General features: G+C 37.2%; 2 protein-coding genes across 3 annotated transcripts; both read right to left on the bottom strand.

Annotated features, from left to right (window-relative positions):
• Nucleotides 1–1,473: 1,473 nt before the first annotated feature.
• LOC143449001 (tubulin alpha chain) lies at nucleotides 1,474–4,367 on the bottom strand. The gene is made up of 7 exons (XM_076949009.1): nucleotides 4,211–4,367; nucleotides 3,273–3,495; nucleotides 3,094–3,198; nucleotides 2,640–2,836; nucleotides 2,075–2,572; nucleotides 1,813–2,006; nucleotides 1,474–1,745 (listed from the first exon to the last, which is right to left on the bottom strand). The coding sequence occupies exons 1-7, from the start codon at nucleotides 4,211–4,213 to the stop codon at nucleotides 1,610–1,612; spliced, it is 1,356 nt and encodes a 451-aa protein (XP_076805124.1). The 5' UTR covers nucleotides 4,214–4,367; the 3' UTR covers nucleotides 1,474–1,609.
• A 1,054-nt stretch (nucleotides 4,368–5,421) lies between these two features.
• LOC143448999 (4-galactosyl-N-acetylglucosaminide 3-alpha-L-fucosyltransferase FUT6-like) lies at nucleotides 5,422–11,450 on the bottom strand. 2 transcript variants are annotated; one of them, XM_076949007.1, is made up of 5 exons: nucleotides 10,629–11,450; nucleotides 9,312–9,413; nucleotides 9,171–9,235; nucleotides 8,924–9,040; nucleotides 5,422–7,111 (listed from the first exon to the last, which is right to left on the bottom strand). In XM_076949007.1, exons 1-5 carry the CDS (start codon nucleotides 10,941–10,943, stop codon nucleotides 6,334–6,336), a joined length of 1,377 nt encoding a protein of 458 aa, XP_076805122.1. In that variant the 5' UTR covers nucleotides 10,944–11,450; the 3' UTR covers nucleotides 5,422–6,333. The 2 variants fall into 2 exon arrangements, with proteins under 2 accessions (XP_076805122.1, XP_076805123.1); XM_076949008.1 differs by having other exon boundaries at nucleotides 5,596–7,099; nucleotides 10,629–11,440.
• Nucleotides 11,451–15,996: the final 4,546 nt, after the last annotated feature.

Here is a 15,996-nt window from a genome sequence, read left to right as displayed (position 1 = left end):
AGAAGTCTCTGAAGAAAGTTTAAGTCTATGATATCGTTGATAACTATTTATCAACTGGATAGTAACGTAGCAGTTGCCTTGGAATTTAATCAAACAGAAACAAGTAGCCTATAACGGAAAAAGTCACACAAAGGACAATGCTTTCACAAGAAGAAACTGCTTTGTTTGTTGAGAGACTGAAAACGCTATCCGCGACTGCAATTACCTCAACCATTATAGCCACTTACCTGATAGGAGCGCTGCTAACATTTGAGTGCAAAATTAAACGAGCCAGAAATAACTACAACGATCAACACTTGATTGGGGAAGAGCATCTCAATAGCTTGATGAGGTTGACTGCCATATGCGCTTGTTTGCTGGCTTTTTTGACTTTTATGTCCCACGTAATTTTGAATCAATTGATCCTTACTGAAAGCCTTGATTAGTGCAATGTCGTCATGAAAATCGATTACACTTTAACCAAATTAACTTTTGTTTTGGTTTACACATTCCTTTGGTTGCGACAAAGAACTTTCTACACCAGCCCCAGTACCCAGCACCTCACGAACCGTTGTACACGTTTTTTAAGTGCCTATTTTCTATGTTTTGTGTTGATTGTTGCTTTTATCAACCCGATACTATATAACACAATGCAGTAGTTTGAGAAAAGTATTAAGGGTTGCAAGATTAAACAGAGCATCGTCACCGAAGCGACTCATTGGTCAATGTTTGCAATTGTAACGTTTTGCTTTCATATTATTTTGCTGGCGCTATTTCTACACCCCTTGATGGTCCATCGCTCTATGTTAGAAAAACGGCATGCGGTCAACGGTGCCAGCCGAAGAACCGACAACATTGTCAGACTGATTCGCAGGGCTTTTGTGATAGCTCTGATTTGTATAATCAGCGATGTACTGTATGTTGTTGTAAATGTAACGCTTGTGACGAACAGGAACCTTGTACCACGTCTAGTCTCTGATGGAAACATTCTCCTAAACATTTTCTGCATCATTTTGTCGTTTGCTGACTGGAGGGAGAAATTAATCGTCTGTATGAAACTGGGGACAACGCAGGCAGGACGATTGCAACAAAACGTAAATCCCTCAAACAGTAATTCTAACGAACTGCAAGTTTGATGACACTTTTGAATTTGGTCCTAATATTTACATGTTTTGTAAGATAAAGTATTTGCGAAGTTGATGTTAGCAAATAATTATGAAACACCTAGCGTAATTCTTTTGTATCAATTATACTTTTGTTGTCCTTTGATTTCCACAGCTTTCTGTTGCCAATTGTCTCAATTTTTTATTTTTCGTGAGTTGTTAAAAGTTATTTCTGTTTGACAAACAGTAAGCTTCGCTTGCTTTATTAACTACCTCATAGAACATTGAAAAATCAAGATTAAAGAAGTGATGGAAACTCGCGGTTTAAAGAACATAGCTTACAACACATACTGACATAACCTTATAAATGTACGTAATAAACACAACTGGGTGCCTTTAACACAGAAATGTTTTTATTAGCACAGCGGAATTAAGTTGGAAGTTAAAACTCCAGAACGTTAAAGTCGAATAATTTCAAAGATGCGTTCATGTAAAATGAGATAGCTTGCAGGAAATAGAATCAAAGATCAATATTCGTCATCATCCTCAACATCGTCAGCTCCAGCCGAGTCTAATCCGACTTCTTCGTAATCTTTTTCGAGTGCGGCCAGATCTTCACGGGCTTCAGAGAATTCGCCCTCCTCCATGCCCTCGCCGACGTACCTGAGAGGTTAAGACGTAATAAAAACAATGCGCAGTTGCAAGCATCCTGAAAGTTACAAATACTCACCAATGGACGAAAGCGCGCTTGGCGTACATAAGATCGAATTTATGATCCAAACGAGCCCAGGCCTCAGCAATGGCAGTCGTGTTACTCAACATGCAAACAGCCCTTTGCACTTTGGCCAGATCACCTCCAGGAACGACAGTTGGTGGCTGGTAGTTGATTCCCACTTTGAAGCCAGTAGGACACCAATCGACAAACTGTTAGTAGAAGAGACTTAAAACTGGTTGGTTAAGTAAAAAATCCCCACTGAATGTAACTCCTTTACCTGTATGGTACGTTTGGTTTTGATTGAAGCGATAGCTGCGTTCACATCTTTGGGAACGACGTCTCCACGGTACAACATGCAGCATGCCATATACTTGCCATGACGTGGATCACACTTAACCATCTGATTGGCTGGCTCGAAGCAAGCATTGGTAATTTCAGAGACAGAAAGTTGTTCATGGTAAGCTTTCTCTGCTGAAATAACGGGAGCGTAAGTAACCAGCGGAAAATGTATGCGTGGGTATGGCACCAAATTGGTCTGGAACTCTGTCAGATCAACGTTGAGCGCTCCATCAAATCGAAGAGAAGCTGTGATGGAAGACACAATCTGTCCCATCAGGCGATTTAGGTTAGTGTAGGTTGGTCGCGCGATGTCAAGATTTCGGCGACAAATATCGTAGATGGCTTCGTTATCGACCATGAAGGCACAGTCAGAGTGCTCCAACGTGGTGTGCGTAGTCAAAATGGAGTTGTATGGCTCCACTACCGCAGTGGAAATCTACCAAAGCAATACATAAATGCAACTAGCAGCTGACTGAAAGATAACGTAAAATAAACGCACATACCTGGGGAGCAGGATAAATAGCGAATTCCAACTTTGACTTCTTGCCATAGTCCACTGACAATCTTTCCATCAGCAGAGATGTAAAACCAGATCCTGTTCCACCTCCGAAGGAGTGAAAAAGCAAAAATCCTTGAAGGCCGGTACACTGATCCGCCAACTTTCGAACACGGTCAAGAACCTGGTCCACCATTTCTTTTCCTGCAAAGTTGATTGGTGTTGTTACGGGGTTTTTGTAGTGCTGGTTTGATAAGAGCTGCATTTTATAACCAGTTGCATTGAAACCAAGTGGGTGGAGTTAGTAAATATCCAGCAACTTACACTGCAAAATTATTTTTCCTATTTCAAACAAATGATAAAACTACTCAAACAACGGTGATTTAATTATTTGAAAATAAACACACGTTTACAAAACGTTTTATAAGCGCAAACGCCCGTAATAGAACAACAAAGCCTACCGACGGTGTAATGACCGCGTGCGTAGTTGTTCGCGGCATCTTCTTTTCCAGTTATTAACTGCTCAGGATGAAACAACTGTCGGTAAGTTCCTGTACGGACTTCGTCTGAAACGGAGGCAAGCGATTATATGATCAGTCATGGGCAACCAGGTGTGATGCGCAGTAAGGAGTTCACCTACCAACAACCGTCGGCTCTAAATCAACGAAAACAGCCCGTGGTACGTGCTTGCCAGAGCCAGTTTCGCTGAAGAATGTGTTAAAGGAATCTTCACAGCTTCCAACAGTCACATCACTAGGCATCTGTCCGTCAGGCTGAATGCCGTGTTCTAGACAATACAACTCCCAGCAGGCATTACCGATTTGTACACCGGCTTGACCAACGTGGACAGAAATACATTCACGCTGTAACGAACATGAATCTTAAATAGCGATTTGTAACAACAAATAAGCTCGTGAACTGGTTTTAGTGCTGTAAGCCTCGGGTCATACTGAAACGACGAAACAGGAAATCATATACAAGCAGACGCAGTGAATGTCACGCATGAAGGCATTGCCTACATAAAGCGAGGCGGGACGTTCCTTGAAAGCATTCTACATACATTCCTACGCAGTTGGTAATATTAAGTATTAGAAACGAATACGGGCTTTTCCTTTCATACAATTTCGTTACAATGCTGTACATTTAAAAGAATATTAAGAGCACTGGCTCAGCTTTACTACAGAAACATGCAGCGTTATCTCAAATGAACAGCCATCTATAATGATTCAATTTTACTTTCAACGTATGTTACCTATGTTAATTATTTAGCACCGTCAAAGTGTTAAAAGCAATTTTGATACAGTAACGGTGTCCGTTATACAACCACATAGGCTACGACAAGGTCAATATGATACTAATGATACAACTACTCGCGTCAACTACGTAACAATGTAATATTTTGAATTTTTAACATCCTTATGCATGTCTGTACATAGGCCTACTATATGCAACATACGGTAATAAAACAAGGCTATATAAAATACACACAAAACGTTTAAATTAAAACAAAACATAATCGGACTTAATGTCTACAGACAGTTTATTAGCCTAAACGTTATACCGTAAATCACAACTTACCATTGTAATTTGAAATATCCCAGATAACAGAAAATACAGAAAACAAAAATTGCCAAAGCGGTTACAAACACCAACCTTACGAAGCGTTCAAACCAGCTCAAAGATGGCGCGTAAAATGCTGCAGGGCGTTTATATACTAGGATGCATTGCGTCACCATGCACGTTTCTCATTGGTTAAAACAATCCGTAGAGATTTGGATTTCAAACCGCTGCGCGCGCGCCCAAAGCAAAGCAAAATGGATACCACGCTTGGTTGGGCCAAGCGAAACAACACTTAATCACACAAAAATGTATAGATACACTGGCATACTGTACACGAAGGAAACCCTATCTCTTACATATATAACATTATATCTCTACAAGTTAAGTTCAGTAGAATACTTAAGTTCAAACGATCAGCAAGAATGGAATTAGTCTAATGTTTTCCCAACCATATAGTTATTCTCAATTATCTGCCATATGTTAAACACAATGGAATTATAGTACCAAGTGGAAAATGTTTATCATAAGTTGCGGGTTTTGTTACAAAGCAATACAATTCTGCATTATTACGGTTAATCTATACATTCTATAGTATACATTAGTTTTCGTACCACTCACACCCGGTTTTCGTTTGGCAAACCTGAAGCTTTGATTGTTCTCTAAGTCTAAGGAAACCCTTGGGAAATTGATTATCACCAAAGTAGTTCATGACGGCAACGATTAAAAAAATCGGTTACTGGTTCCCTGAAGTATTTGATGCTCATAATGGTATAGTCTACGACTCTACGACTTGATTCAACTGTTGAAGTTTTCACAATAAAAGTTTAACGATTTCGTCATAAGTTTTTTACTCTTGAATCTGTATGATTGTGTTTAGCAAAGGGGTCGTTATCGACAACAAAACTAATGTAAAATCGTGCAGCTGACTGTTGATGACTGTTTCAGAAAGGCGATTTATAGGCAATCCGGCGTAAATTACTCCAGCTCTTGAACTGACTGAACTTGGACGGTTTTGTAAATGTACAGAAGTAATAGAAAGACATACACCTCATACGCCGGCCCATTTGGCTGGACAGACAAAGTGATTTGTTGATATCAGTTCATCCATATGCAACAACGTGTTCAGTCGGTTGGTTTCAATTGTTTGAAAGCGTGTAAAGCGCGCACCCCCGAGTCCGTAATACGTGGCGATGGTCAACCGCACGGTGGTTTTGGGGGCTTATTTGTTTGTGACTGACATCAAACAACAACGAGTTTCCTCAGACTTTCCTGGCACACCTTTGAAAATGATGCCACTTTTAAAAAAGTCTATATTAAGTCTGGTTAATGTTTAGGCTGTTCTTTTTGTTACTTTATACCATAGATAGAGTATTGTCGCTTATCACATTGTCGTTTTTCAACTCACGTCATGCTTAACTTAGCATTGGCGTATCGCAGTTGGAGTAAGAAGCCATTTATGTTTAATACCAATAAAGAGGTGGATAAAATACTCCCAAAACCGTGTATTTGAGAAAACACTTATACGCCGTTGATCGTATTCCAAAGCAAACTATGATAAGTCTCCATACTTTGGCGGTCACTTATTCCAAAAAACAAACTTATAAGACAACGTATAAAACAAAGTGACAAACGATTGTCTTAATTTACATTCATTTGCAGAGCAGTTTGAGCTTTAAGCCTTGTATTAAGCATTCCGACAAATTACAATAATACTTCAAAGCTGTCTATATATGGCTTTCATAATAACTGCTTTTGGAATTTTTTCACTAGACATTAAAAGTCAAAGATCACAGCAGGCAAAAACCACTGTGTTTGTGATTATATAAGAGTATACTTTATCTATTGGTTGCGAAACATCATGTTATCTTTATATAATCAGCAATCTATATTCACTTAGAAGAAGATTGCGCAAGTCCTCCTATGTTTTGATATGGCCAAGACGTTACGGTATTGATAAAACGTCTTTACATGGAAATGCTGCAAAAGATGCAAAAATAAAATTAATAGAAAAATTAGATAAAAGAATAAAAAGTCACATTGCTGAGAATATATTTCAAACTAAAATCGGCAAAAGACAACAGCCTTATTATAATAACAATTAGTGACCTTGTTATGAAAAGTATATACGTAAAATTCTTTCATTAGTAATTCGCAAGACAATCCTTGCTAAGTGGTCCGTAAAACCACTCCCTTAAAGAAGTCACAACACGTGGTGCCGATGAATGTCCAAACAAAGGTATGGAAGAATACTTTTCCGAATAGAACGGATTAAATAAATTGTCTACATTGATTCCGTGTAAAACACGACATAATTGACATAATTTGGTGCTTCTACCATAATTAGGCATTTCTTCGGGTTTCATTGTTCTCCATTTCAAATATTCTTTATAAGCTGTCACATTTTTATCTAAATATTTTAGGTAATTTACTAAATTTTGCAAATTTTCAAAATCGTCCACATAAATACAAGAATTTGGTGGTACAACAGCTTGGTAATCTGATTTCTTAGCTCCAAAAACGACAGGAACAGCTCCTCCTTTGAAAGCATTAAAAGATAGTTTTTCAGTGATATAATCAAGACAGTGATAGCTGTTTTCAAAAGCGAAGTAGAACTTGAATTCACTGATAATTTCAAGCTGCTGCCCTCGAGGTGCTGGTTTGTTTTTTGGAAAACAACCTCCTCGTCGATCAACTGGCAGCCCAGCATTTATCACATCCTGAACCAGTTTCATCCTGGTTTGGGCCCCTTTGGTAGCACCACAGTTTGAAACCATCCAAATGACCATTGCGTTCTTTTTTGATATCAGTTGATCAAGATCTTTATTTGGATCTCCTGACCCGCTTGATTGTATATTTTGCAACACGTCAGCTGCAATTGAGTAGGGGCTGTATATGTCAGAATCCTGTCTATAAAAAGTACTATAAATAAGAAAAAAAGTCTGAACTTGAAATAGTATGTAAAAATACTTTTTATAACAAAATTAAATGTTACCATTTAAGAAAGTTAGAAATATGGCAAAACACATTGCTCTATGCAAGAATGGTGATTTCGCACTTAACCAACAAATATGTACTGTATAGGCTACTATTGGAATTTGTCGACGTTCTTCACTTCTTGTCTTATACAATTAATATTCATTCACGTTTGTTGAAGTACGTAGTGCATGTATATCGAAGACTAAAACATGTCGGAAAACTTATAGGAATACCGAGCAGAGTTGGCAGCATAACAGCTGTAGAGATAAGAACTAGAATAACATGACAACCGTGCGGCCCTATACTGTATATGGATATACTAAGCACAAGATTATTACGAAAGTTTGGTGACCGATTATAGCGAGAAGCAGTGAAAGTGAATTAACCTTTTATACAAAAACAACGATAACATTGGCCGTATACAAAAAAATTCTCAAACGCACATTTTCAAATAGCGTTACTTATATGTATTGTGTATTTAAATATACACTAATTGGGCTGGCCTTAGGCCAATGCAAGCGATGCGGACTGCGTTGGGCCGCGTGAATTTATGCGCTGCTTAGCAATAACCAAAACTAACAACGTAGCTTTTATCTTACGTCAATCACAAATCATCATTATCCCAATCACGCTCTCCAAAGAGAATGTTTTATTGAAAATCTATCACAAAACTAAGCTTTCACGGAAGCTGTTTTGCAAAGAGTTGATATTGGGTTTGTAAACGTTTTTATTATTTGTATTATTATTACATTAAGTTATTTAAAATCGGAAAGGAGCCTCGCTATCAACTTTTGCATTGAGCTCCGCGTTTGTCAAAGCCGGCTCTGTATACAGGTACAATGGTATACATATTGCGCATTACATATATTACCGACACCGGTTCCGTCGGTGCATTTGAAAAGAATATCGAATTATTTTATTCAAGAAATTGTAGTCGGTCACGATACTCTATATCAGGGGTGGGCAAACTGCGGCTCGCCGGCATGTTTTTTTGTGGCTCTTCTAGTCGAATCGCAAAATTTCAAAAAAATTGTAAAGGCTACCAAGAGTACCGTTTATGAACGTTTCTCTCTTTTTCTTTTCCTTATTTAGGCCAGCATTGATGACAAGTTGTTAATTATCCAAATTTAATGATATTTTTCGATTGAGGAGTGCAGATTTGGAACAATTAAACGACATAAATTATTTATGACGTCATAAGTTCTTATGACTTGGCTCGTCAGTAAAAATTTAACAACTAAAGCGGCTCTCGGGTTCAAAAAGGTTGCCCACCCCTGCTCTATATTTTAAAGCCATTTTTTTAGGATTTGAGAAGCATGATTTTCAAAACTTCGTCTTGATTAAACCTTATCGCCAATTTTTAACATTGGCTTACCTTTTTTAATCTACAAACGTCTAACAAAGTCGCAAGGAGTGAGGTCACTTTTGTTTTGACCTGAAGTAACCTGTAACCGGGCCATACCATAAAGCAAAAATTGCACTATCTGCAGGATCCGTTATAGAAAAAGTACAGGTACCGAGTACCGACAAAGTATCGAGTTCCGTTGTTAAAACAGTACTGAATATCGGGACTGAAGGTACATTTTTTACCAAATAGGCTACCGGTACCGTTACTGACGGCACTTTAAAAGTACCGACTACCCACCTCTGCATATTCGTATATACTGTACATATCTATATGTATGTCAATTTGTATACAAGTATATACAGTATTTATATCATTTAAATTAAACGAATTTGATTATCCATGCATACCTGTACGTCATTGTAAGATTGAAAACATTGTCATATTCTGATAGTTTCATTCCTCTCAATTCTCGTAGTGCTGGGGGACCTTCCATGGACCACCACACGTAATACTGGTCCGAGCGTCTCATAATAAAGCAAATACCTTTTTACACCCACATGTTTTCATCATGAAAGAGCACTGTTTGGTAAATAGCAAAATCCACAACACATATGTGATCAAAAAATGAAATAAAAAGCTGGTTTCAATCTACACCTTGTTTGTGGCATTTTATGTTGATTGAAGTGGAAAACTACAGCCTTTGTCATTGGATCGTGCACCTAAAACAACAGCCAGATAAGAGCAAATGAAACAAAATTTAAAGCAGTTATGGCGCAAACTAATGTATAAACTTACTTTTCCTTGATCATATGAAACGTCACATGCCCCACATTTGGATTGATCGAGATGATTTGTTGATTTAGCTCCGAATGGTGGTTCCCAAATGATAATATTGTACTGAAATAGACAAGGTTCGTCTTGCTTTGTTAAACCATTTATCTATAACTGTTATTTGCACACGTTGTAAATGACGAATCCGTTGGCAAGAAATAGTTTTTATGGATAAGATCCGTTTTCATTAATGGGGGCAACACCATCCCAAGGATCAAGTTTACGCATGAAACGGGCAATTTTTGTTTTTAAGTTTTTTTAAGTGATCTTTGCAGAAAAATTGTTGTTAAGCAGAATATTGAATTCAAAAATAACATATGTTTGCCTTTATGAAACAAAGATATTTGACGGTTTAATTTACTTTGGTTTCATTCAAGTACGTAGATGCTGGTCACGGGTGTATTTGGGGTGGGGGGGGGGGAGGTCGTTTTGGCCCTGCCAATGGTTATTGGACCATTGGACCCTCTTTACAAACCAAACTCTTTGGGGCCACAGGCGCTTTGACGACTTCTTTTGTTTATGTTTCCTGATTCATAGGAAAGCGTGTAATAAGCGGGTATCGTTGTATATTGCGTTTCAAAAACATTTTTCATAATTTGGTAGCTATTGTTCGTATAAATATGAGAATACATTTTAATTTCCTGGCGTTTTAAAGCGGTTTTGGGGGAGTAAAAACCCAAAATTGTCTCGTCTCGCGCATTTTGAACGAGGTGGATGACACGCGCAAATTTTAAAGCTATAGCTTTTAAATCTTTTGCCCTCCTCTCAATGCAATTTCAAATACGCCTCTGTTTCTGGGTTGAGCAAGGTTTCAGCCACATACTAAATATACAGGTAATACCGTAATCGTTTTGGCATGAACAAAAGCATGGAAAATACCATTCGACTTAAGATGAGCAGCTTACAACCTGCTTCGAAAAAGCTTGCAAGTAAACGTCAGGTACACGGCTCGCACTATCTTGTTCACAACCGCCGCTTTATGAAATTGAATAATAAAAGTAATTACATTTTTTTATGCTTGTTCGTTTTGTTTTGTGTTTACTAAAATGAGTATTTATATCTCATATAATATACGAATAAATATCTTCAAAATCTAAGAATACATTCAGACAATTCAAGAACCTTATGGTCGATTTTAATGCAAATCTGCTGTTGAAGGGCTGTTTTATCAAAAAAGATCGAAGGTTAGATTGAGCTTGGATATTTAGAAGAAAATATTGCCTATTTTGTTTGCGACTAACACCACAAGCTAGCGATATAAAACTGCATAAATGGGCTTACCTGTTCAGTAGAATTTGACAACGCTTCATGAAGTTTTTGTGAGAGATTGGCCCGAACCTGCGTTAAACCGACCCCAGTGCTTGTTGCTTGGTTCGATGCAGTTTTTGTTGTTGTTGGAATTTGAATATCATTGAACGGCTCATGTTGGTTAGTGGACGACGTTAATCTCTTCGGCCAACGTAACAAGACTTGATGTGTTTTGGAAAAAGTATTAAAGGTATCCGTGAAAAGAAAATTGTAACAAAGATACGTTGATGACGTCACCAGCACTATTAGAACAATCAGTATCTTGCTCAGAACAGCTCTGTCAACCATTTTCGTGCAAATTGTGCTCAAGTTACGCAAGAAGGTTTCACATAGAAGTTGAACACTGAGATTCAAACTGATCTTAGCTTAACAAAATTATAGTTTTCAGCACTCATTCGTCTGCAGCTAAAGAGCAAAGTAAAAATAACATCATGAGAAACTAGCTGAGTTAAAAACAAAACAGTTGAATCGCTGATCACTTTGATACGTGTCGTTTGCGTAGTTCATAAAAAATGACGTTTCTTGCTTCTTTCTCGTTCTTTGATAAAAAGCAAAATTCTAAGCAACAAGTTGCCGTCTCCCTTTGAAATTTCAGTTGATAAACAGCAATTTTATTTTACAGAATATAACCACTCCACTGCTATACAAAACAAAGCATACCATGTGTCGATCTACCAGAAACATTTGGAAACTTTATACACAACGGTCAACTGAAAGAAAGTTAACCGTTCCGCTTGAAATAAATTGTGTAGTGATAAATGTAACTCCATTCTTTTTTATGATGTGTAAAGGAAATATGATATACCAGCGGTGGGCAAGCTTTTTAGATCAGGGGCCAAAAAATATTTAAACTTATACAAACGGGCCATGCGAGTGCATGAAATGGACAAGACAACTACAGTTTATTAACAAAATTATTTACAATAATAAGCTTGTTAAAGATGAACTGATAAACAAAACTTGCACGAAAATTATTTAAATTTATTTGCAGTCTGAACAAGGTCCTTAAGCTACATATTTTTCCAAAGTAACAAAATTTGGAGTTAGTTTGGTTGTGGCGATTGTCAGAACAGATTTTAGGTGAGCATCAGTCAATTGAGATCTGTGCTTCGATTTGTTGAAATTCATCAAGCTGAAAGTCTGTTCACAAATATAAGTGGAGCCAAACAGCACCAACATACTCTGTGCCGCCTTTCGAATTTTCGGAAATCTGGCATTACATAATGAAGTGTAGAAGTCATTCAGCTTCAAGGCTTCGAATTTCTCTTTTAAAAGGTAGTCATTCTGAAGATCGATTAACTCCAATTGTAACTCCTTCGGTGCTGTCACATCAACTTAAGACAAGGGAGATGAGACGATTTGAAACGATTTTTCGAGTTTTTCGAAATTAAGAAATCTACGGCAGAATTCATGATGCAGATCATCTAGTAATTTGCTGTATTTATTCGCATGTTTACTGGCTTATTTCATCGTCAATAGAGTGGGAAAATGGTCAAAAGAATTGTTAAGCATTTGCTCTGAAAATAAATTCAATTTACATTTGAAAGCTTTTACATTTGTATACATTTCGTGAGCGAAAATATTTTTCCCTTGAAGTTTCGCATTTAACTCATTCATGTACGTTAGTATGTCAGTATGTCCACAGCAAACGCAAAATCACAAAGCCAATTTTCGTCTTCTAGCTCAGGAAAATCACCAACTTTATCGATTGCCTTCAAAAATAAGCTAATGGCCTCCTTAAGTTCCCAAACGCGTTTACATGCTTTCCCTAAACTTAACCAGCGTACGTGAGAATGGTAAAGTAAGTCCTGGTGATCAGTATCAATTTCCTCAAGAAACTTTATAAACTGTCGGTGGTGAAGTCCTCTCCCTTTTATGAAGTTGATCAGTTTTACCACTGGCTTCACTACATGATTAAGCTGCAATACAGACTTACAGAGTACCTCCTGATGGATGATGCAGTGCAAAAAAGTTATATCCATCTCAGGGTTTTTCTCTTTCACCTTGTCTTGAAGCCTTTTTAGAAGCCCAACGTTTTTTCACGTCGGGTTTGGCGATCCATCCGTGGTGACATTCGCAAGTTTGTTCCAAAGTACTTTCAGCCGGTCAATCACACCAGACACTTTGATAAAAAGGTCCTCTCCTCGTGTTTTCCCCTTTAGCGATTCCATCGCCAAAAGTTCTTCTGTTATCTCAAAACTGTCGTTAATCCCTCTGATAAAAATCAGAAGCTGAACGGTGTCCTTTACATCCTTACTTTCGTCCAACGCCAGCGAATAAAATACAAATGAATCTGCTTTTCCTTTCAACTCGCTGGCTAAGTGCTCATCAATTTGTTCTACTCGGCGAGTTACTGTTCTGCATGATAAACTAATTTTCTCATATTTACTTTTTGTATCTGGACTCAAGAGACCTGCTGTCTTTACCATGCACTGCTTGATAAACTCTCCATCGGAAAATGGTTTGCTTGCTTTTGCTATTTTAAAAGCCTGTAAAAAGCTTGCCTGGGTGATTGAGTGATGAATGGCACTTTGCTGAAAAAGAGTATTTTGTTGAATCCGAAAATTGTTTGTTAATCTCTGCGCAGCAGCCTCTCGTTGTTGAGTTGACTGGCTTCTAAAATAGTTAGGGTGGTTGGTGTTAAAATGGCGGCGAATGTTGTATTCTTTTAATACAGCAACACTTTTTTGGCATATAAGGCATACCACGGTTGATCCGACCTAGGTAACAAAATATTTGGTTGTCCACTCTTTTTTGAACGCTCTGCGCTCGCTATCGATTTTTCGTTTCTTTGAAGCACTCATTTCGATAAAAACTATTTAGTGATAAACTGATAATTTAGCTAGCTAGTAACCACGAAACCTTATTTAGCATTTGACACTGAAACTGCTACCTACGCGTAAGAATCACTTGTTAAAGTTTGACATTCACAAAGCCTCAAAAACATTACTAAAAAAGCTGTTCTATACAAATATGAAAGTATTTGCAACCTTGCTAGCCAAGCCTGCAGCTTGTTCTATGTAATACAGATTAACATCAATTGTGTGATTGAAAAAGCGGATACAAATTTTCAACAACTGTTTTATAGTGACGGAACAATGAACCAAATTAACAATGCTTAATGGTGACATAAGAATATTTCCTACAGAATAAAACTTCAATAAGAAAGATAGCTTGTGTGTGCATTAGAACAATAAGATAGATTCTGCAAGCAAGAAATCATAAAATGAACTCTCGTTTCCGTCAAAATCATACGTGACGGATTAAATAACCCAACGGGCCGGATTTGGCCCGCGGGCCGTAGTTTTCCCACCTCTGTAATATATAGGCCTTTAATTTAAGATTTGATGCATAAAAACATTGTTTATAAGCCTGCATATATATCTCTCATATTGAGTATATAAGTCAATGCTAACCAACGAAAGTATAAAATTTACGTACAAAGAAAATATCCTTGAAGTTTTCGGTAAGATGCCCACGAAACCTGGGTGTCTATGAAAATAGTTGGATATTCAAATGTGGACCGCAAGACGCACATGAATGCATTTAACAACTTACCACTAGCAACTGTACGTGTGTATTTGTGTAAATGTACTTCCACAGAATTATGAGTTTATAAGTAAAACGAATAATAATAGGTAGCCTAAAACAAATATTATCTGGAATTAATCATCATTTAAGACATACAACTGCCTGAACTGGTCGCACATGAAGCAACAAAACTTTAACAATCGACAATGCTTATAAATAAGAAAACTAAAACTAGGATAAATTGGGTGTGATCAGAGTAATTCTGACATGCTGCATAACTCCTATTGGCAGCAGATCTTTAAAACCTTTTTGCAACTTTCTTCGCTCTTTCTTTTATTAGCTTTATTTTACTTTAGATACCATGTGGTTGCGATCCATTTTCACTTTGATTACGATCAGATGTTGTTTGAAATTTGTCAGCTTTTTAATTAATAAAATGTTTATACTAAATGTTTTGGCGATCTTCATTGTAACCGCTTGCTATATACATATATCATATGTAATTATGTATTACAGCACGAGACAAAGCAACGAAGCCTAGAAAGTTTAAAAGGTATTTTCAGTAAAAACATCACAATATGCTTTATCTTTCAGCAGGTCAAGAACCCCAGAAAAAGCGATTAACCATTGCCCCCAACAAAGTGAACTTTTTTCGCGTGATCACAAAACCTGTAATGGGCTGCATCCATTCTGCTAGATTTCGGGCGCACTAGCTGAAATTTAGGTGTCATGGCACCTGCTTGGGTAAATTTTAATACTGTAAATTCACACAAAGTGATACAAATTCACTTTAGGTAAATACGGCAAATAAGCCACCAAAGACCACATGCGCCAACACCCAAAACGCACAACTTCAAAATTTAAAACTAATAATAGTTTTACGATATTAAAAAATATACAACAGATTACGAGGCAGTGGCGTAACGTGGGTAGGGCTAGGGTGCGTTGCCCCGTTCCCATTTTTAGGGGAGCTAAAATATTTCATCAATAGAAAAAAATGTTTGGAAATATTCATTAAAAATAGGCGTTTTTGCATCTTCATCCCTTCTTCATTTGTATTTAGATCTTCATATAACCAAGTTAAAAATAAATAATAAGCAGGTTATACGGCGTTTCAAAATTAAACGCCATAAAGTGCCAGCAATTGTACTGTACACAAAAATATAGAAATATAATTCATTTCCAGGCGTTTGAAGCGGTTTATAAGGCTTAAAAACACAATTTTTGCGCTATGCGCATTTTGGGCTGGGTGGCCTTATAAGGGAATTAAATACCAAGAAGTTTAAAAAATTGCCCACCCCCTGTCAACGCAATGCTAATATCCTACCTCACTGATTTATAAATTTATGGTAAAGAAGGGATCCAATAGTTCAAGCTGACCCGAACGTCTAAACTTCACTATAACAACGCCACCTGTTATGAGGCGAAAATTCTTGAAGTTATAAAATAGAAAAACGACACAGCAACTAACAAACTAGCTTATGAGAATAGCGCATTGCTTCTTTTTATTGCATGTGTGTTTGAATGTATAAGCATTTCCTAAAGCAAACTAATTTGTCATTTTGTCAAGTTTAATCTTACACAAATTTGTATATCTATCCATACTACTAATTACTACTGTAGTAGTAATTAAACTGACATTCAAGGTTTAATTGCTTTACACATGTAACAACAAAACAATATATACATAGGCCTACTGCTACACCTGATTGCTTAGGACGATAAATAATTATCAATAGGCCTATGACGTGCTTTAGAATTTGGCAACCTATATTTTTTGCCACGAACTTGAAAAAGATTAAAAATATTT

This window comes from Clavelina lepadiformis, chromosome 3, assembly GCF_947623445.1.
Source record: "Clavelina lepadiformis chromosome 3, kaClaLepa1.1, whole genome shotgun sequence".
Taxonomy (NCBI): Eukaryota; Metazoa; Chordata; class Ascidiacea; order Aplousobranchia; family Clavelinidae; genus Clavelina; species Clavelina lepadiformis.
Note: the sequence above shows the minus strand (reverse complement) of the source record. Positions and strands in the feature narration are given on the sequence as shown.